The sequence below is a fragment of the Mytilus trossulus genome, chromosome 14 (genome assembly GCF_036588685.1).
Source record: "Mytilus trossulus isolate FHL-02 chromosome 14, PNRI_Mtr1.1.1.hap1, whole genome shotgun sequence".
Lineage (NCBI taxonomy): Eukaryota > Metazoa > Mollusca > Bivalvia > Mytilida > Mytilidae > Mytilus > Mytilus trossulus.
The window spans coordinates 59,018,166-59,040,648 of NC_086386.1; the positions used below are offsets into that span (position 1 = coordinate 59,018,166).

General features: G+C 31.9%; 1 protein-coding gene across 1 annotated transcript; it reads left to right on the forward strand.

The window, feature by feature from the left end:
* Window positions 1-1,778: 1,778 nt before the first annotated feature.
* Window positions 1,779-21,722, forward strand: LOC134697921 (protein sidekick-2-like). The gene is made up of 11 exons (XM_063560207.1): window positions 1,779-1,860; window positions 5,276-5,545; window positions 11,164-11,457; window positions 12,068-12,176; window positions 12,435-12,652; window positions 13,164-13,314; window positions 13,757-13,884; window positions 14,484-14,600; window positions 15,593-15,763; window positions 16,287-16,565; window positions 21,148-21,722. Exons 1-11 carry the CDS (start codon window positions 1,779-1,781, stop codon window positions 21,720-21,722), a joined length of 2,394 nt encoding a protein of 797 aa, XP_063416277.1.
* The last annotated feature ends 761 nt before the right edge of the window (window positions 21,723-22,483 follow it).

A 22,483-nucleotide genomic window follows, 5' to 3' on the forward strand; every position in this document is an offset into this window, starting at 1 on the left:
CTCTTAGAGGTGATCACTTGTTGTTGATAAAATTGCAATGTCATCATTAATTGTTCCATACATAGCTCAAACCTGTGTTTTCGTATGTAGATTTTATACAATTAATCCACTTAGAAACAATATTTCAAGAATTAAGCATGTTGTACAAAAATTGGTATAAAAATACCGCATGTTATAAAAATGGTATAAAAATACCGATAATGTCGTGCTGTTTGATAATAATCTTGACCAGATTGATAACATTCGTTATCTTTCTTTGATTTCCAAGGAATATCTGCCAGTTTCACTGTAAACCTTTTAATAAGGAGTACCGCTTCTTAATGAAAGAATTTAAAAACAAATTTGAAATGAACTCTTTCTAAAGCATATATGTTTTCAAAACCCCATATTTGACAAGAGTAACTCAGTATGGGTTCAACCAAAAAATCAAACAATTTTAGTTGGAAATCAATGGAATATGTAAATTCCTTATTTTTCTGTAAAGAGCATAAAGTGCCTTTTCTGCTTGTTCTATCAATTTTTTTCTTGCATTTGTAAATCTACCGTTACAATTAAACAGTAAGGTTATATAAGTATAAAAATCTACTTTTTGAATATCAGAACCATATAATTTGAAATCATGTAAGTGGTGTCTTTTGCTTTCTCATTTTAAATATATCATAATCTTTGTCTTATCTGTTTTCACAGAAAGGTTCCATTGTGTACAATATAATTCAAGAATATCTTATGTATTTTGCATATCACTTGCTGTTTCAGCAAGTATAATTGTGTTATCTGCATATAATAAAATAGAAAATTGTAATTATAGTCCAATATGTTCTTGAAAATGCTTTGATACTGTTTCAATTCCATGCATTTATGTTATTTTCACATAAAAATTCTTCCGGATCCGAAAGAAAATAGAAAACAAAAACGCTGATACATTTTCTCCTTGACGTACCCGAGATCACAAGAAAAAAGCCAGAAATATCATTTCCCTTTTAGACACAAGATTTAATGTTATCATACGTCATACTAACAATCTCTCTTAAACTTTTTCCGGTAACCTGATTTTCTACCAACTTTTGCAATAACCCCAATCTTCAAACATTATCAAACGCTTTCCTAAAGTCGACAAACGTACAATAAAGTTTTTTTTACCAAATATTAAATATAATTCTATTAGCACATGTAAACAAAAGATGTTATCCAGAGTTGAATAGCCTTTCATGAAGCCAGCTTGTGCTTTTGGAATTATTTCAAACAAGTCTGCATATTTTGAAAGTCTCTTATTAAGTATGGCAGTAAATATTTTCCCACTAGAGAAATGAGTCAGTATTATTTACTTATTTTTGAAAAAATGGTACAATATTACCTAACGTCCAATCTTCAGTCTAATATTTTATTAAATAACCTAAGATAAAAGGGCATCATAAATTGAATGGTAGATTTCACATATTCATTTATGATCACATTCAAATTTTTATTACCTTGAACTTTACAGTTTATTGGTGTCAATACAAAAAGTTTATAATAAACAGACAGAGAATGTAACAGAATTCATCGATAGTCTCTAAGCTCTCATTATTGTAGAACCATCTCTCATAATCCTCGATTGCACTCCGTTTCGAAAGCACAACTACCTTAGTATTGTCAATGTTTACTGTTATTCGTTTTTAAGGTATATAGGTTTTAATGAATTCAGCATTGACTGCAGACCTTAAACGGTTTCCGAAAATAGCACCATATCATCCGCATACATTATCAGAAAAAGACTTAAATCTCGCATCTCAAGCGGAATGCATCTATCGATTAAAAAGGACATTTCACAGGCATTGACATATAAGGAGAAGGATATAGGCAATAAAACATCACCTTGTGGTAAACCGATTTGACATTAAAAAAATTCAGAGTACGAACCTTCAAAACGAACACAAGACTTTGTTACTTCGTACTTAGAGCGCACAACTGTCGGATTCCTACATGTGAAAGCTTCATCCAAAGTTTTGTACGATCTATACAATCAAAGTTAACGCTCTCTTGTAGTCCACAAAACAAAAGTATAGTCGTTTCTTGTCAGATAATGTCCTATTTATAAGATAATTCAGTACAAATATTGCATCTGCCGTGCCATGACTTTGTCTAAAACCAAATTGTGCGTCGTTGATAATGTCGTTTTCAAATTCCCACTTTAGCAGACTTTGGTTTAAACCAGTTGTAAATAACTTTAATCTCCACGATTGAGCGAAATGATGTCAATTTTGAATTCAAGATGACCGCCGTGAAAAAAATCGAAAACATGTTGGCTACCCCTAATATGACAAAGTACTTCCTAATAAACGTCTATGCCAAATCCCTTGCTTGTATTATAATTTGCATGATTTTGTCAAATTTCGGTACTAAGCCGCCCCACTATTTGGCTCAATTGCTCAAGAGACTTATTCCTCTGTAATTATTAGTAAAGTTGACGTTCCTTTATTTTAATAAACCGGTATAACTATTGCTTCGCACCAAGACTTTGGAAAGTGTCCATTCTCGAGAACAGCTTTAAATAACTGTACTATAAATTGAAGCAAAACATCGCAGAGTTCGATGAAATATTCGTTTAGCGAGAGGTCAAGACCATGACTTTTACTTCGCTTCAATAGATTAATAACCTGCTCCAACTTCATTGTTTGTTATTTCAGCATCAAGTTCATTAAAAACACAACAATTACTTCTTCAGTTGATTCATTATCAAGATGCAAATTCATTTCTAGTCCAAGATCTTTGAAGTGCTCATAGAAGTCGTTTAATTTCAGATTAATTTTTTTGGCTTAAACTTTGCATAACATAATTTTAGAGGCCGTACATTGACTTATATTGGATAACTTTTTAAAATTTTTATTTGAATGGAGAGTTGTCTTATTGGCACTCACACCACATCTTCCTATATCTATAGAATATATTTTTTAAGTTTAGAATTTTTCTGACAGAATTTTCTTACAATTTGCCAAAATTAAAATTTTGCTATGCTTTTGTTCAAGTGTATAAGTATCTCTGAAATTAAACAACAAGTTTCCATACTACAAAGGGGTGGTTATTGGGGAAAGGGGGGGGGGGGGGGGGTTATGGCTCTTATCATTAAGCAATGTGGGCAAAACAGGTGGAAAACAAGGGTTTCTCTGGTTAAAGGACAATAAGGCCATACCCCCCCATAAACCACCCCTTTGTAGTATGGAAACTTGTTGTTTAATTTCAGAGATACTTATACACTTGAACACAAGTTATTGACTGGAAACTACAAAAATGCTTATTTTAGCCCCTCTGTTGGCCCTGTAATTCCTATACCTGTTGGACCATGACCCCCATAATCATTCCAAGCCTTTCCTTTGTTATATGGAACCTTGTGGTACAATGGCAGAGAGATCCGTACAGTTACACACAAGTTATTGTCCTAAAACTATAAAAATGCTTGTTTTTGGCCCCTTTTTGGCCCTTTATTCCTAGATTGTTTGCCCAATAACCCTTATAATAAATCCAAATCTTCGAAAGTAAACGACTCATAACATGAAAAATATCCCGATGACCATTACTTTTTATTATATTTTTGAAAAAAAGCATAGCAAAATCTTAATTTTGGCAAATTATAAGAAAATTCTGTCTCAAAAAGTCTATACTTAAAAAATAGAATCTATAGATATAGGAAGATGTGGTGTGAGTGCCAATGAGACAACTCTCCATTCAAATAACAATTTAAAAAAGTAAACCATTATAGGTCAATGTACGATTTTCAAAACGGAGCCTTGGCTCACACCGAACAACAAGCTATAAAGGGCTCCAAAATTACTAGTGTAAAACCATTCAAACGGGAAAACCAACGCTCTAATCTATATAAAAAAAAACGAGAAACGAGAAACACGTATAAATTAAATAAACAAACGACAACTACTGTACATCAGATTCCTGACTTAGTACAGGTGCAAACATTTGCAGCGGGATTAAACGTTTTAATGGTACCAAACCTTCTCCCTTTTCTGAAACAATAGGATAACATCACAACATAGAAAAACACACGATAAAATATCAATTGTCAGGCTTAACTCAATCAAAAAAACGTAAATTAATACACTAAGAACGAATAAACTTGATCTGCGATATCTGAATGCAAATGCACAGGTTATAAAATATTAGGGACAGACATTCAAGGGCAAAAAGCAAACAAACAAGTCCAAACAAAGCCATGGGAAGACACCACTGCGAAATATTTAACCCTTCGAAATAATCACTTTTGAAAAAAAACAATTTTAATAATACAGGTAAATCTTAAAGTTTATACAAATGTAGTAATAAGAAGTAAAAATTAGAAGATATTCCAAACAATCAAAGCCCATTTTTTTCAGCTACCCCTTTCCCTTATTTTGAAAATAATCTCAATTCAAATTTCTAAGGAGTTTGCAACAATAACTACTCATTTTAATACAATTAGGGGGGAAACAAGGATGTCTCTGGTTAAAGGACAATTTTGACAATTTAAAAAGCAGTGTAAGGGAGATAATCCAATATAAATTCCATTCAAAGGATTCTGTTATACATATGTTATATATATGTTTACACTGCTTGAAAATTATGTATTAAGAAATGATGATTGTCTTGAGATTATTAGCTGTAAATTTATTTTTATAAAGTACTTTTTATCATTAATAAATTTAACCATGACTGTATGTCATTTTATGTTTCGATATTTTATGATGTATTTTAATGAGTAGTAATTGTTGCAAACTCCATTAGAAATTTGAATTGAGATTATTTTTAAAATAAGGCAAAGGGTAGCTGAAAATAAAAATGGGGTGGGGGTGGTGTGGGAGGGGTTCAATAAGAGTTTGCACGGGGGTACAATGTTTCTCATCTCAAATTTCAGAAATCAAAAAACATTCTTAAACTTTTTTTTAGGGGAATAAAATTTAAAAGTAATAATGTATTGCTCAAAAGCAAAAACAAAAAAAGTAAATTCATTCTGTGTCAGAAACCTATGATGTGTCAACTATTTAATTACAAAATCCAAATTTAGACCTGTATCAAGCTTGAATGTTGTGTCCATACTTGCCCCAACTGTTCAGTGTTCGACCTCTGCAGTCGTATAAAGCTGCGCCCTGCGGAGCATCTGGTTAAGTGAATTATTTATTAAAAGCACAATTCATTGATTATAGTTTTAAAAAAAAAATAACGATTAAACATGTTAAAGATACTCTTTCAACACTCATATCAACCTATATCTGAATATTGTTACAATCTTAGACAATTTCCTATCTTACAGATTATCCTCCACGAGAGTTTTCCACAGAGCCGAATACACAGAATCCAATACCTGAACTCTCATTAAAAATAGTATTATGTAAAGCCAGTAGTTCACCTAGTGCACAATACAGATGGACGAAGGACGGAACATATATCACAGAGTACAATGCATTGGACTATTCACATAGAATGTTGTCTGTTAATAGAACTGATGCTGGAATTTATAGATGTATTGCAAAAAATTATCTAGGTGCTATACGAAGCAAAGGGACAAAGATAGTCATTGCTTGTAAGTAAAACTGGGAAGGTTTGATGGAAGATACAACCTTGGTGGTTTCACTATGTATGTATTGATTTTAGTAATACTATGATCATACTTATTTACTACCCTTGTTCGTCATTGTTTCTGTAACCCAATTTATTTTACAACTAGGGTTGTTAGCCTTAGACCTCTTACCCGAAGGGTCAGGTTTTTTTTTGTCAGGATGTTCCTTCCCATAGACGATTACTGTAACTGAGCTAACGAGCTCAATCTACCCGGTTAAAAAATATGGTCATGATGGTAGATAAATGAAGGGGAAGTTATTTAAATTTTATTGTTCTTGCATCAGTTAATGAATTGTAAGAAAATGAAAGATATTGGGATTATGTATATTTTATTTCTCTAATTCTATGGAAATTTATCCCTTTTCGAACCCATTGTATAAAAAAATTTAATCAACGTGTGGTTGCTGGTGATCTCAGAAGATCATTGGACGATTTTAAGGGTCATGACCTTTTTGGCTGACTGGATGAACCAAAATATGATAACAGGTGTTAATGAAATTGACAACTTCGTGCAATGTGAAAGGCACTCGAAGGGGATTTTCGGTAAACAAAAAAAGAAAATGTCTTTTTAATCATTAGAGAAACAGATTCTTACATAGTTACTCGTGGATTATCGGATTTATCCAATCTCGATAGTTAAATTATAAATTTTAAAGTACTCGCCGAGGCGGCTCGAACTTTAAAATTGATAATTTAACTATCTCGATTGGATAAATCCGATAATCCACTGGTATCAATGTAAGAATCTATATTTATCTTTAACATTAATAACTACTGATTTAATCCTACATGTAAGTTCTTATGATCCTGTTTATGTTAAATACATTTATGTATAGAAAAATAAAAAAATATGAATCATTTCAACATGTGTAAATTGATATGGTTTTAATAAATTACTTAATTAACTGAACTTACATGTAATCAGTTACATGTACCTATGGCTTATGAGATTCACTTGTTGACGAGTATCGAGTTGCGAGTTACAAAAGTCGAGTTTCCAGTTAAGAAAGTTGAGTTGCGAGTTACGAAAGTCGAGTTGCGAGTTTCAAAGGTCGAGTTGCGAGTTACAAAAGTCGAGTTTCGTGTTAAGAAAGTCGATATGCAAGTAAAGAAAGTCGTGTTGCGAGTTCCAAAATTCGAGTTGCGAGTTGAGAAAGGCGAGTTGCGAGTTAAGAAAGTCGAGTTGCGAGTTACAAAGTCGAATTACGTAAAAATGTGGAAAAGAAACTATTTTATTTTTTTGGTGTAATTGTTTAACATTTTGGAATGATGATTGCTTATAGAATTGTATATTGTTGATTATTTTTGTGGTTTGGACTTCATCTGAGTCTTTTGTAAAAATAAAATGGATTATATCTACGTATAGTATTTTCTGAAGAAGCAGATAGCCTTTCAAATACAACAGATGGCTTGCAGTTTAATTATTATCAAATTCCATAGTATAGGTAGCTCCGTCATATTAAACATAAAGGGAGATAGCAACCATGCAAACTATAGTACATATATGTAAAAGACCCCTTCTGCATATTTCGTTTAGAGTTGACTTTTGGGGGCAGCAGGGCAATATTCGTTAGGAACTGCAAAATATATTCTTTGGCAGTGACACTCAAAATTGTGGACGTTAAAATTATATATGATTACATTGGCTAGAGAAGAGGTGTGTATGTCTGACCTAAGTCAAGAACCTTTAGCCTTTGTTGCTCTTGTATATTTTGGTTGGTTTGTTGTCTCTTTGACTCATTCCCCGTTTTGATTCTTTGTTTTATGTACATGTATCTGTCAAAGATACTATTGTACAAACTGCATTTGCGCCATTTTACAAGTAAAATTTAATTGGAAAGTTTATAATGTTTATATGCTACATTGTGATTTCATAAGATGTTTTTTTAAGTATTCATCCTGGGTATTTGGTAACTTATAAAACTTAGTCACTTAGGTTTAAACTTGAATTATATAGACTAGTGTTCACATGAGATTGTCAATTATGAGTTAGTAAAACGGTTTCCGTTAGTTTTCTGAGAATTCAATTTGGATTGTTTCACATTTTTCATGTTTGGGCCGTTTATAAATAGCAGATTACAAAGAAAGGATTTTGAAGGCCAAAGGGTTTTCTATGGTGGCTTTAATCCACTTCATTTGGCCTTGATAGTGTCTCATTGCCAATTATACCACATCTCCTTATTTTTATACAGAGGAAATTATTCTGTAGCTTTCTAGGACCACACGTATAGGCAGTTATCCAGTGGAAATTAGTACGTCCTATCCTTTCAAGTCTTGTGTTAGAACAAACTTTTGGTTTAAGTATAGTGTATAGTGCTTTCTTTTAGTTTTTATGATGTCGTTAATTTATAACATAACTGAGCTTTAACATTATTAGAGGTTACGATGACCGATTCTGAAAATATGCTTTATTATGCAATCAAAACCGTGCTTTAAAGTTATTATTAAAATTATTTTTTGAATAAAACTATTTTTATACTATTTACTTGTACTTTAATGTTGTACATTGTACCTGTATTATTGGCGTACATGATTTTTTTTTATTGTGGCGGAAATTGACTGAATACTTAAAGTATCTGCAAAATACTAAAAGTAAACACTGACCACTAAACCATGGAAAATGGGTCAAGGTCAGATGACAACTCATTACTGCCAGTTGGGAAGTGTACAAATGTACATATTACAATCATTCTATGTATCAAACATGGAAAACCTATTGCTTATAATATCAGCGATATGGACTTGACCACAAAAACTTTAACTTTGTTCACTGATCCATGAAAAGGTCCAGGTCAATTAAAAACAATGTTACAGGTATGCTGGATACGCACATACCAAATATAGTTATCATGTTTCTTATTAGGGAGAAATTAACAAAACAAAAAATCTTTACCTTTTTTTGAAGTAGTCATTCAACCACCAAGGCCATTGGACATATGACTGACGGAAAGTTCGTAAGATTCATTACTACCTTTAAAAATATTGAGCTTTTATATAAAGTCAAGTGCTAACGTCGCCGCCGCCACCGGATCACAAGTCCTAAGTTTTCTGATACAGAAGACGCAGGTGAGACAGCTAGACTTATCATACTCCAATTTGGGAATAAAAATTAGGGAAAAAAACATAGATTCCGCTATTTTTACGGGGCGCCGAATGGGACTTTTGTGGTTTTGTACTCAAAATTCAATTTTGTACGGACAAAAGTGACTTTTGTTCAACAAAAATGAGTTCAGTTTAACAAAATTTGTATCATACTACAAATTTGAAATTTTGTCATACAAAATTATCTATCAGCGGACAAAAGTCACTTTTGTCATGACAAAATTCATTTTTGTTACACAGACTTGACTTTTGTTACCTAATTTGAAAATTGAGCGACAAAAGTCAATTTTGTATATAAATTAGTTTAGTTTGGTTTCTGTGAACTAATTTGCATACAAAATCGACTTTTGTTACACAAAATTGACTTTTGTTACACAAAATTGACTTTTGTTACACAAAATTGACTTTTGTTACACAAAATTGACTTTTGTTACACAAAATTGACTTTTGTTACACAAAATTGACTTTAGTGAGACAAAATTGACTTTTGTGAGACAAAATTGACTTTTGTGAGACAAATTGACTTTTGTGAGACAAAATTGACTTTTGTGAGACAAAATTGACTTTTGTGAGACAAATTGACTTTTGTGAGACAAAATTGACTTTTGTGAGACAAAATTGACTTTTGTCTCAACAAAATTGATTTTGTCTCAACAAAATTGAATTTTGTCTCAACAAAATTGAATTTTGTCTCAACAAAATTGAATTTTGTCTCAACAAAATTGACTTTTGTCTCAACAAAATTAACAAAATTGAATTTTGTCTCAACAAAATTGATTTTTGTCCCACGAAAGTCAATTTTGTCTCACGAAAGTCAATTTTGTCTCATAAAAGTTAATTTTGTTCTTACAAAATTGAATTTTGTCATCACAAAAATGAATTTTGTCGTCACAAAATTGACTTTTGTCTCAACAAAATTGACTTTTGTCTCAACAAAATTGACGAAATTGACTTTTGTCTCAACAAAATTAACAAAATTGACTTTTGTCTCAACAAAATTTACAAAATTGACTTTTGTCTCAACAAAATTGACAAAATTGACTTTTGTCTCAACAAAAATGACAAAATTGAATTTTGTCTCAACAAAAATGACAAAATTGAATTTTGTCTCACAAAAGTCAATTTTGTCTCACAAAAGTCAATTTTGTCTCACAAAAGTTAATTTTGTTTCACAAAAGTCAATTTTGTCTCACAAAATTGAATCTTACCGTACACAATTGACTTTTGTGATTTAGTTTCCATATCAGGTAACAAAAGTCAATTTTGTATGCAAATATGTTTATATTTGCATACCTTTAAGACAATTGACTTTTGTCATGACAAATATGAATTTTGTCTACAAAAATGAATTTTGTCATGACAAAAATGAATTTTGTCTACACAAATGAATTTTGTCATCACAAAATTGAAGTTCTCACAAAACAAGTCTGTAGCACATAGTTTTGTAAGACAAAAATGATTTTGTTATGACAGAATTGAATTTTGTACAAAACCACAAGAGTCCCATTCGGCGCCCCGTAATTTTTGGATTATCTTTTAAATCGATAAGTTATATTTCTTTGCTGCAAATCCGCATCTTCAAACGCATTGACCGTTCGTTATTTAGCGATAGTCTACACTATATAAATAAATCCATACGAAATTCCAATGAGCAAACTGTTTTCTCCATGATTAAGCAATGTGTTATAGTCCGCGCGAGATGCAGAATATTTCCTTTCCTATTCTATTTTTAGGATTATTTGTTTACGAAATATATTAAAGTAGAAAGGTAAGTTATGGTCAGACCGGTTCGTTTTATGTTGTAGTGTTAACGCATTGGATTAAATAAGACCGATCTCGACATGCTCGATCGATCTTGCTTGTGCATTGTAAACGCGAACTGGTCTTTTTTTAAAATCGATCCAAATAAAGATCGATTCAATTTCGTAACAGTGTAAACGGGGTCTAAGTTTGGGTACATGCATGTTTTATTTATCAAATGTGAATCAAACCTGAAAATTGGGTGTCTAAAATATTTTTGTAACTCGCAACTCGACTTTCTTAACTCGCAACTCGACTTTTGTAACTCGCAACTCGACTTTTGTAACTCGTAACTCGGCTTTCTTAACTCGCAACTCGACTTTCTCAACTCGCAACTCGACTTTCTTAACTCGCAACTCGACTTTTGTAACTCGCAACCCGACTTTTGTAACTCGCAACTCGACTTTCGTAACTCGCAACTCGACTTTCGTAACTCGCAACTCGACTTTCTTAACTCGCAACTTGCAACTCGACGATAAGAAACCCTCATGGCTTAAAGGTGTAAAATATATCTGATAACAACATCCCTCCTCCTCAGTAAAAGTTGATCTAACAGGAAAAGAGTAATAAAGCGGACAATGAATAATTTCCATAGTTTTCAAATGTGATGAAATATTTTAAAGGCTAACATAATTACAATTGACATATGTAGATTTACTGTATTGTTTTTCATTTCAGATATTGATAATTTTGAATCTCATACAACTCAGACAGTTAATGTGTTGTCAGGGGACGGTGTTGTGATTAACTTACCTAGTATAAACTCTGTACCCGATCCAGCTGTATCATGGTATGCAAGTGGTGTTAAAATGGCACAAGAAGCACAGAGGCATCAAGTTACACTTGAAAAAAACCTAGTTCTATTGAGCACAGGTATTCATTCTTATAATGGGAAAATGTATAAAGCAGTAGCTCTAAATGGTATCAATGGAGTCAGTAGAACAACAAAGGAATTTGCCCTCAGAGTTGGAGGTAAGTGATTTACTTATGTCAGAAGCAAAGTGGTCTAAGTAACCAAAATACTGTATCACTAGCCTGTCAACACTGAGGTTGTGAGTATGAATCCCACATGTGGCAGATGTGTCTGACTCCAATCTCAACAGACTTAAGCTTGTCAATTATCTTTCGAAATTCAGTGGTTCTCTATGGGCACACCGGCTTCCTCAACCAATAAACCCTGACTGCCATGAAATAAACAATTTAGCTGACTGTCGAATTAAATACCAGCCAATCAAGCAATGTACTAAATAATATAGAACTGCTGTAAGGAATAGAACTGACTTCAGTTATGGTTAATATTTATTTTGCCATACATAAGATAGTCGTCACTAAGATAAGTTCATGAGTCCTGGACCATAGTTAACATTTGACTGGACTAACCACTTTCTTCATTGATTAATTCCTTAATGCATCACTATTCAAGAGAGCTGAGTCTAAAAATCTTTATTACTAGATCATTATAATTAGTAATCCAAATCTGAATAACCCCTCAATGGCTCAATCAGTTTCAAACTGCAGACTAAAATGATAACTGTGCTGACTTAACTCTTAGTTAGAAACCTGATAAGTCTTTATGTTTCAGACACAGGGGAAGGAGTTACAAAACCACCAACCTTACTAGTTGGTCCTAAAAATACTACTGCCGAGACAGGTAATCGGTATTCAAAGCTAGAATGTATTTATAATGCCAGGTAAGCTTCATATAGTATTGTGCATAGTCTTGTATAATTTTTTTTTTTTTTTTTACAAGTGCAAAAAATTCTTAAACAGTGCAAAACAACCCCTTATGTGATTGAGAATATGAGTGAATTGTTGACATCTTTTTTACTAAATGTCAGAAAATGTATCTTGTTATAAAGTTAAAACATCTTGACAACTGTTTCCCACCTCATTGAATTAACCAAGTAAAAGAACATACTAATTACAGAACAATATTTGATGTTTTTTAGACCTTTATCAGGATTACAAACAAAATGGTACAAAAAAGGATCTCAAAGAACAGAAATTGTCGCCAATAATAAGTATATATTCAACACAGTATATAAACGTGTATTGACAATCATAGATCCAGATCTTAGTGATGCAGGCCAGTATGAATGTGAGGCAGTGTTTGTTAGTAATGGACAATCTAGTACCAAGACATCAGATGCTTACTTAACTGTTAATGGTATGTTAAATCACTAAATTACATCCTGGTTTGTTGGTCTTTCTAAAATATATTTTTATGAGCATACCAATCTGATACCAAGATATCAAATGCTTACCTCACTGTTCATGGTATGTGGATTCACCAGAATCTTTTCTAGTTAACAGGCTTGTCATTAAATAAAAAAAAAAAATATGAGCATTTTTTGAGAGTTTGAAGACACTATAATATATTATTGCTTACTTTGCAAAAATTATAACTCTTATAATGTAGCTAAACTATTGACAGGATGCATACAATTCTGCTGATTTGAAAAAGTTCAGAATGATAATGAAATGCTACAGAAAAAAAAAGAGTTAAGAGTAAACGATATTTTGTCATTAGATTTATGTTAAAAATGTGTACATATTGCTTTCCTTGCACATTCAACTTCAAATTTAATTGACAAGATTGCCAGTTTCCTGTAAACACTCTAAAATATTTCAAAGGATTTATAAAAATCAATAAGGAGAGCGTTTGTTTAAATTTTCAGAAGCTCCTTTGATTACATCACAGATACAGAGTCAGTATCTTAGAGATTTTGGACAATCAATACAAGTTGACTGTCTGGCAACAGGTAACCCACCTCCTACAATCACCTGGTACTTTAATGCACAGCCAGTATCTTCTGTTGGAAACATCAGGTAAACTCATTGTGTATAACAATGCCAGTTATCAGTTAGGAAATGTTAAAGTGAGCATTCTTTCTATAACTGGTAAATTAAACAAAATGTCCATTTAGATAATAAGAATAACATTTTATAAAGCTTGTGCTTCACAATGATGTTAGGAAAGCTTAATCATAAACATTTGAAAGCGAGGAATATGTAGAAATGTTAGGAGTTTTAAGACTGGAAGGACCAAAGAAAATAAACAAATTCATCTATGGTCAACTTTGCCTTAGAGAGTTGGAACTATAGTATCTTATTTCTTATTCACCTGTTTATATTTAGTTCTTTATACTTTTAGTAAATCAATATGTGTGATGAGTATTCTATAGTTTTTTTTTCAATTTCATAATATAGTTTATGTAGATTAGTTATTGGTACATTATAAGATAACTACATTTGTACATTTTTTTTTCAGATTAAGCGTAACTCAGAGTGGATCATTAAAGATAGACAACTTAGAACTGAGTGATGCAGGAGTGTACCAGTGTTTTGCTTCCAATACAGCAGGAGAAACAAAAATATCAACATGGATTAAAGTAGACCGTAAGTTTGAGGATTTTGCAAACTTTCAATATTTAATTTTTTAATCCACTAATTATTTGCATTAGTATATAGGTTCACAATTGACTGTTTATATTATCTATGTTTGTTTTTTTAACTTCCAAGGCTTGTAAAAACCAACATGTTGAATCCGGAATTAAACTTGTTAATTCACAAGGAAACAGTAATATATGTTGCTCTACTTAGCTAATTTTTTTTTATCACACATATACTATCAGATTAGTAGGGAACAAATAAATATCAATTTAAAGTGGTTACTTGTTGAGTGAATGCACGTTAGTTCCAAGACCTCTCATATTCCATACCAAAATTCCACTATATAGCCACTAAGACTGTTCATATCTCAGTGAATCTGAAGATGTTTAAATGACATGACCCTACTGTAATCTAATTAAAATTACATTTGTTCAGTTTCTTTCTTGCCATCTTGAATTTGATAGAAATCTAGACTAGATTTGACAACAGCTTAATATGAAAGATTTTTTTTTAAAGTAAAATATAATCTTGTACATAATTTCTGAGAGGTTAGGTAAATTAGTGAAGTTTTGAATTTAGAAATGAATGTTATATTACATTTACAGAATCGCCACCAATGTTCATCTCATCACCACTGAATCTGACATTAGTAGAAGGAGCAGACGCTAGATTTCCTTGTGAAGTTTCTGGAGCACCTACACCTGTTATTATATGGAATAAAAGTATGTACATTGGTGTACATGTTACATTGTCATATTTAATTTTATGGCAAACCGAACATTAGTATTAAAGGCATGTAATTGCATAGTAAACGTATTTGCTCACATAACCATAAACTGTATATTTCTTTGAATATGTATTCCTTTATCTACAATATCCACAAAAACTGGTACCCAATTGATATAACTTATCTTCTATTCCTTATAGGTAATCTTGTTTGTCTGAAAATTATATCTTTCTTTTGAACACAAAATGTTGAGAATTTCATTTAAGTAGCGCTCAGGTGGGATATTTACATTTATCTTACCTCCTATACATTTCTAGGAATATGATTGGTTAAAAGCGTCCGCGTGAAACCCGTGTATATTTAATATTAGGTTAGTAGGGAGGCGAGGCTTATTTCATACACGGTAAGTAGTAATGTGACCTCCCTTTATATTCTATATTAGGTAATAAGGGAGGCGGGGCTTATTTCATACACGGTTAGCAGTGGTGTTACGTCCCTTTATAAACACAAAACGGTACTGAGAAAAAATCTTAAAGGTTTCAACAGACGAAGAAATTGATGATTACGATGGAAATAAATTCATAAAACACATTAAAACCTAATAATTAGTTCTTTTTTGGCATCTGTTTTTGTAGAATCAATGGAAGTAGTTTCTTAATGCTAACAGTATCGAAAACTTGCTCTTTTTGATAGGTCACTAGTCTAAATTTCACACATTAAGATAGTCGGTAAGATAAATTCGTTACATAATGTGCTAGTGATGAAATACGGTATATATGGAGTCGGTAAATTCCATATATACCGTTTTAGGTCACTAGCACACTACTTCACTCTCACCCCATATGTAATTTACTGACCCCATATATACCGTATTAGGTCACTAGCACACTATGTAACTACTATTATTCTGTTTTATTTATTAAATGTATTGTTATATCGATGTAAAATTACTTCATCAATGAACATTTTCTGTTTCATTTTCAATAGAACTGGACAGTATAGAATCTGAAGTAACAACTGGTGGCAGGTACCAGATAAGTCCAACAACCAAAGAGTTACTGATCATTACAGCAGAGACTAGTGACTCAGCTTTATTCTCATGTAATGCTTCAAATAGCCACGGGAGCATTTATGCTGAAGCTAACCTCAATGTTTATCGTAAGCAAATCTTCACGAAGGTCTAAAGGGGCTAAATGTTATATAGAACATAGAAAGTTCATTCTTAGTTTTGATGTTTTTTTCTTTTGAAAATCCAAACTAATGTCTGGTATGTCCTACAGATTTCCTAATGTATTGTTTTATGATCTTCACAAAGTTAGATGAATGTGTTGAAATCAGTTATTAACATCTAGTTGCGAAAATATCACACATATCAGGACAAGAACATGTTAATGTGATATACATATAAACCTTGATTTCTACAGACTGACTTCACTTCCAATTTGCTAGCATAAAATGTAAGTCTGTATGCATGGCACCCTACTCAGACACATAATTGTGCTAAAAACGTTTTGCTCTTAAGCGTATATGCTGCAGCCTTTGCATATAAGCAGTAAAAAATATTTTCACATCTTTTAGATGGGATAAAGCCAATACTCTACCACAGAGACATTTATATGAGATTGAAATCAATCCTATTGAATATTTTGACATGAAGTTACATATCTGCTTTACATTGTAGAGAGAACTCAAATAACGCAACCCCCACTAGCCTTTACAGAATTGGAAAAAGGATCTGTAGCCTCACTTCAGTGTGGAGTGTCACATGACGTGAATGTCAACATAACCTGGAAGTGGTATCAAGGTGTAGTAGAGCTCAATCCATCAGCAAGAGTAACAATAGAACAGGATGGCACATTGACGATCCTTGGTGTTTATTGTGAAGACAATGGAGTCTACAGATGTCAAGTTTTATCTGCAGGTGGTAATGATGAGAGATCTGCTAACCTTAAAGTTATAGGTTTGTTTCATTTATATATATGTTCAGATAGGTAGCTGTAAATACCAAGGGTTATATCTTTTGACGGTTTTTAGAAACAAAAATTCTTCACATTTATTGAAGTTCTTAAACACAGTTCCAAATAATTGAGTCACGTATGAAAACAAGCATTATTGATTTGGTATTTAAATCATGGATGTTTTTTTTAATTTCATGATTTAATTTCTTACTAGCTTGAATGATTTATATGTGGGAAGATCCAAATTCAACATATTTATATCTGTTTTAATCTGATCCTCTTGAAATTGACTGACATATATAAAAAAAAAAAAAAAAAAAAGAAGAATGATTTTTTTTTAGTTTATATTATTTTTTGTCATATTTATATTGGTTGCTTATTTTCACAAAAATAACTTAACTACAGTTTGAGTTCCTACATTATTTTAAAGTTAAAAACCAGTATAACAGTTGACACACAAATTCTATTCAAGTGTTTATAGGTGAAAGTTGTCTATTTTGTATCACAGGAAATGTAGGGTATTGTTACTAGTGTAGCATCACTGTGCATGTATTTTTTGTTTCTTTTAAAAAGAGCTCTATAAATAATCTACATACATTACATACATGTACAATGTACATGTAATGTCCTAAAATAGAACTTTACAAAAGTTTGCAATGCTTTTGATTTTTCAGTCTCCATGGCCTACATTGTATAATAGATAATTAAACAAGATTATTCTCTGGATAAAATTGTCTAGTGTTTCATGTACAGTATGTTGTATGCAAAACATGTTTTGGAATGAGGCTTTACCACGAGATAAATGCCCTTTTTAGTAACAAAGAGCTGAACATGTACAACTTCCATTAAAAACTTAAAATATAATTTGTTTGATTCATATAAAAAAATCTCAAAATGTGAGTTTTAATTATTGCAATTATAACCCTTTCGCTTTTTACGCAATAATAAAATCATTGCAATAATTTCTGAATTTACAGTATATTATTTGTTTGCACTTGTCTATAGGAAATAAAAAAGATGTCCTAGAAACAGGTCAGGTGTAAAAGAATATTCACATGCCCTTTCAACCCCCTCCCCCTTTTTTTAATCTAGCTAATGTATCAAATGTCGGTCCCCTTATTTCAGATTGACTATATAAGGAACAAATGAAAATTGATTGTAAGAGTTGTACCTGTTCCTAGTGGAATAACTCGTCCTGCATACAGCCTGTCACGAAATGGTGCAGATCCTTGGTTAGCTTTGGCTTTGCTGGAAGACGGTTGGACGGGATGTTGACATCTTGCTTGACTACTGGCAATGACTTCCATAAAAGTCCCTGTAATTCAAGCATATTCTAACAGGTCTATGACGAGATGATAAAACAACCATACAATAAACCACTTCTCGTACGCGTCTTATATAAAATAAGGAGTCCTGTTGGAAATTCCACACCATAGTTGATCATGAATAGTTTTCAGTATTTTTCAGACTTCTGAGATGAATGATAGTCTGTATCTGAACGAATATATTTGGTTACCAATGCTAGTTACCAATGCTGGTTTCAATACAACGGTAGAGAGAGTGTCTTATTTATTTATAATGCGCCAGACAGTTTTAACACTCTAAATCTCAATTTTGGTGCAAGCAGATGCATTTGTCCTCAAGATGGTTCCACTCGCTCACTTTATTTTACTAAAAATGATATTTTGAAATGATTTTGTTTTGCTAGTTGAAATGTAAGGACACCTTTTCAGTTGTTTTTCCAATCAATAGTCATCATGTTTATTCACTAAATTATGATTATTGTCATGATTGATAGATTCTTGCATTGGCAGTAATTATTCTTTTTGGAAATGCTATTTTGGTCTTTAGTGCAATCAGATATCTTAAATAGTTTGTAATATGTAGATGTATAATGCTGGGATAGCCCAAATACTCCTCCTAGATTATTAAAGTCGCAAACTTCGCTGTAAAAGAAACGTCTTATTTAAGTTTTTAGACAAACTTATTTAACTTTTTTGAATGATTTTATGAGCCATTTTATTACACTTGTATTTAGAATTCAATTTAAATCAAAATCAAAATGTGTCAATTCGGGACTAAAATCACCATTCTTCCAACATTTGTCCAAGGCATACATTAACATGTAATAGTCATTTGCCAAGCTTAATATTTTCTTCTAATATAAAAAAAAATACACCATAATTAAAACCAATATAAGTTGCAAACACATCCGAATGGGTCTTGCAAGTTAGAAGCAAGTAAAAATCATTTATCCTGCAATTGGGTGTCCTACTATACAGATACAGCCCTACAGATATCGCTACGCTGTATCTGTATACTATACAGATATCGCTTTATAGCTCCGCCCACTGCCGGAATGAGTATTGTTTGAACCTGACAAAGAAGTGTGTGACCTCAGAATGTGTATTCCAGTTGCATTCCAATGACGAAGACAATTGTCGATTTCAAAACTTGAATGTGTATGATTGTGTTACAAAATCAACCATGTCAATTTCAGCATGCATATTTAATGAATGTCAAGTCTGAAGCGTAGGACAACTCGTACACTTCTGTTTCAAATTGGACAATGTTTTGTTATTTGTTTTTACTGTTGAAATTAGTTGTTATGTTAAAATAGATAATTATTCACCTTGAGCGATATATTATTGTTGACCATTCGAGATTCTTTTTTTGCGAACCCGTCTTTAGCGTAAGTGTGTGATTTTGATATTACAACGCGGGCCACAAGGGATTAAAAATCGAAAATAAATGCTAAATATGTAAGTTTTTGTGTCTTTCAAAACACAAACAATATACAGAATTAATTGCAGGATAAAGACAATAACTGTTTAGTGTCTTTAAATATTAGCTGTATTTGTACTCAGCTCCAAACAGGTGTAGTAGCTCGCTAAAAGCTCGCATACACCTTGTTTCCTAGCCTCGTACAAATACAGCTGCTATTTAAAGACAATAAACAGTTATTGTCTATGTAAATTCATGTATGAAAAATCCAGCCTTTGTGTCCGTGCTCCTGGCAATGTGCCAAATTGTGTAAATTTTCATTTGTATTGACCATAACATAATAAAATGGATGGGTTCCAGCTGACATTACTCTAAAAACTCAAATATCCCATTTAATATGTTTCTGGGTAATTCTTAAAAGACATAAAAAGTTGTATTTTTCCTTGGTTTTATTATGAATTTACAGAATTCTGCAAATGAGGCTGTTACTAAAAATAGATACGATTCTGGGGGAAATTAAGTGGCCAAATTCTTTTATTTTATGTCAAGGATTAAGATGATGTATAAAAATTTGTCAAGTTGTGATTGTCGATTTGGACGATTTTCTGATTATTGCATGGTTTTCTGGCGGATTGGCTCTTAAGTGGAAATGATTCATACCAAACAAAAAGATCTAATAAGCATATTTATATACTAGTATCAAGTCAAAACATATATTGTAATGCAGTTGTACATTATACATGTACATGTATGCCTAGAGATGTAACACAAACTATACCGTTTAAGTAAAATGAAATTAATCTGGAGAAACAAGGACAGTTTGAAAAGATACATTTTTTTTGTGGAAATAAAATGAGTAATTATGTTTAAAATTTGTGTGAAATTTCTTGTGTAAAATGAATGTTTTACTTTTTCGCATTTGTTTCGTTGATTCATTTGAAAATAAGGAGATGTGGTATGATTGCCAATAAGATTACTTCACCGGAAAATTTGCACATGCATTTAAAAAAATCTAGATTCACATGAATGAATTTTTTAAATCTGTAAATTTTAAGTTTAATAATACATACAATAGCTTCTTAAAGGATGATGTTGTACTAAAAGATCATTTTAACCATTATGCAAATATTCATGTTTTCAGTATGCTGTTATTATTTTTGTATCAGCTTATACACTATTTATAAATATGCTCTCTAAAAATAAAAATCAATGGAAAATTAATTGCGAAAAAAAAAATAACTTTAATTTTTATAACCACACCAATTTGACGTCATTTTCTGTTGAAGTTAAATGAGTTTTTTTTTTATGAAAAAAAAAAACTGCGTAACACATGAATATATTATGAAAACGCACGTAAAACACTTGTGAATCTGATGTTTTACATGCGTTTTTAAAACATATTTTTGACGTATGTCATGTATTACGCACGTTTCTGAACAGGTGTTTTACACCCGTTTTGTCACAGGCGGTAAACGCATGTTGTCTAAAACATGCGTTTTCCATACGTAAAACGTACGTTTTACAGACATTTTTTAAAATGTACATAAAACATGCGTTGCACTTTTTGCTGTGTTTTTATCATTTTGTAAAACACAAATACAGATGCATTATTTTCCAGCTTTACAGGTCATAAAAGGATGTATTCAAATGTTAACAAAACATACAAAAACAAAAGATCGGTGTCTCTTTATGATACAGAGTCAAACTATCGCAATTTTAGATCATTTATTCGAAGAAAACACGTATGATTGACCAAATAATAAAATTCAACATTGAGCGCTAATTAAACTACTGGGAAGATATTTATTGGGTTAAAAATTTCATTAAGCATATCATTTATCGTGTATGTTTCTTTTCTAGATGTTTCAAATGACGAAAATTTATATGAATATGTTTATGCATTTGGAGGTGCTGTTGTATTTGGTATGGTTTTACTCGGCTTTTATTACAAGATAAAGTGTTATAAGTCGCAAAATATAATCATCAGTAATGATCCTGGTACAAATCAACCATCAGAGGTGAACGAAATTGAAAATGTTTATGACGAAATTGATGAATTGGCTCTGGACGATATGAATCAACAGCCTCAGCGCTTTAGTTCTAGTATTGAGGATGATTCTAGCAACTCGTCAGGTACAAACAAGAGTGGTACGTCGAACAACGAAGGTTACCTTAATCCATACCAACCTATAATACACAATACAGATACCCACACATACAGCTTGACTTCAGCTGCAGTTTCGTCTACCGACGAGAAAATAGATATATGCAAGGAAATGTGCAATCAAATCTACGTCAATGTCAAACAAGATGAAAATACACAGAAATGTTTAAATAACACAGCCTCGCAGTCCCACAATACTTCTGACATTCCAATTGATACCAATTCTGTAATAATTAATTTAGATAGATATGAAAACACGCGCATCTTTTAAACGTCAAGTCAAATTAAGATATACAGTGTACATGAATGTTACACTTTTATACTGACTTTGCATCTGTTTAAACTTTTTACAATTACTAATACAATTTTAAATGTTGTACACAATTTCATCAACTTATATACATAGTTAAGTTATGATCATTTAGTTTTGGCACCTCATTATCGTGTTATCCTAATACATGTAGTTCGATAAAATGATGATTTTAGATTTCAAATCTTTATTTCTCAATCTTTAGTAATGTGTTTTGCTATTCACTTGGTCCAGCTGAAATACACGCAGGTTGAAACATACATTTTTGTGATTAGTTGTATCATTTGCAATCATAACAAATGTTTTATATGTTAAATTTTGTATTTACATAGTGTCATAGATAAAATGTATTGGTAAATTGTATGTTGATTTGATGCTTTATAGTGTGCCTTGCTATGTTGATATGTTACACTATTGTTTCAGGTTAGGGTTAAGGTTGGTGCCTTTTAAACAATTAAACCCGCTGCTTCTGTTTGAAAGTGTCCTATGTTAGAACTTTACAGTAGTTTGCCAATGTGGTTCATAAGTGTTTCTCGCTTTGTACATATTTAGGCTTTTTATACCACTGTTGTCTTGTGTGAATGATTTTACACTAGCTAATCATTTTTGGGTCCCTGTATAAATTGCTGTTTGTGTGACCTCAAGATTCACATTGAAGGACGTTCTTTGACCTATAATGGATTAATTTTTTCAAATTTTGCCTGGGATAAAGAGTTGTTTCA

Bases quoted from the DNA above. Each gene is read 5' to 3' on its own strand.
- LOC134697921 (XM_063560207.1), top strand. From the start codon at position 1,779: ATGCATCTATCGATTAAAAAGGACATTTCACAGGCATTGACATATAAG. The intron at 1,861-5,275 runs GTAAACCGATTT...CCTATCTTACAG, and splicing joins CAATAAAACATCACCTTGTG to ATTATCCTCCACGAGAGTTT. The intron at 16,566-21,147 runs GTTTGTTTCATT...TTTCTTTTCTAG, and splicing joins TGCTAACCTTAAAGTTATAG to ATGTTTCAAATGACGAAAAT.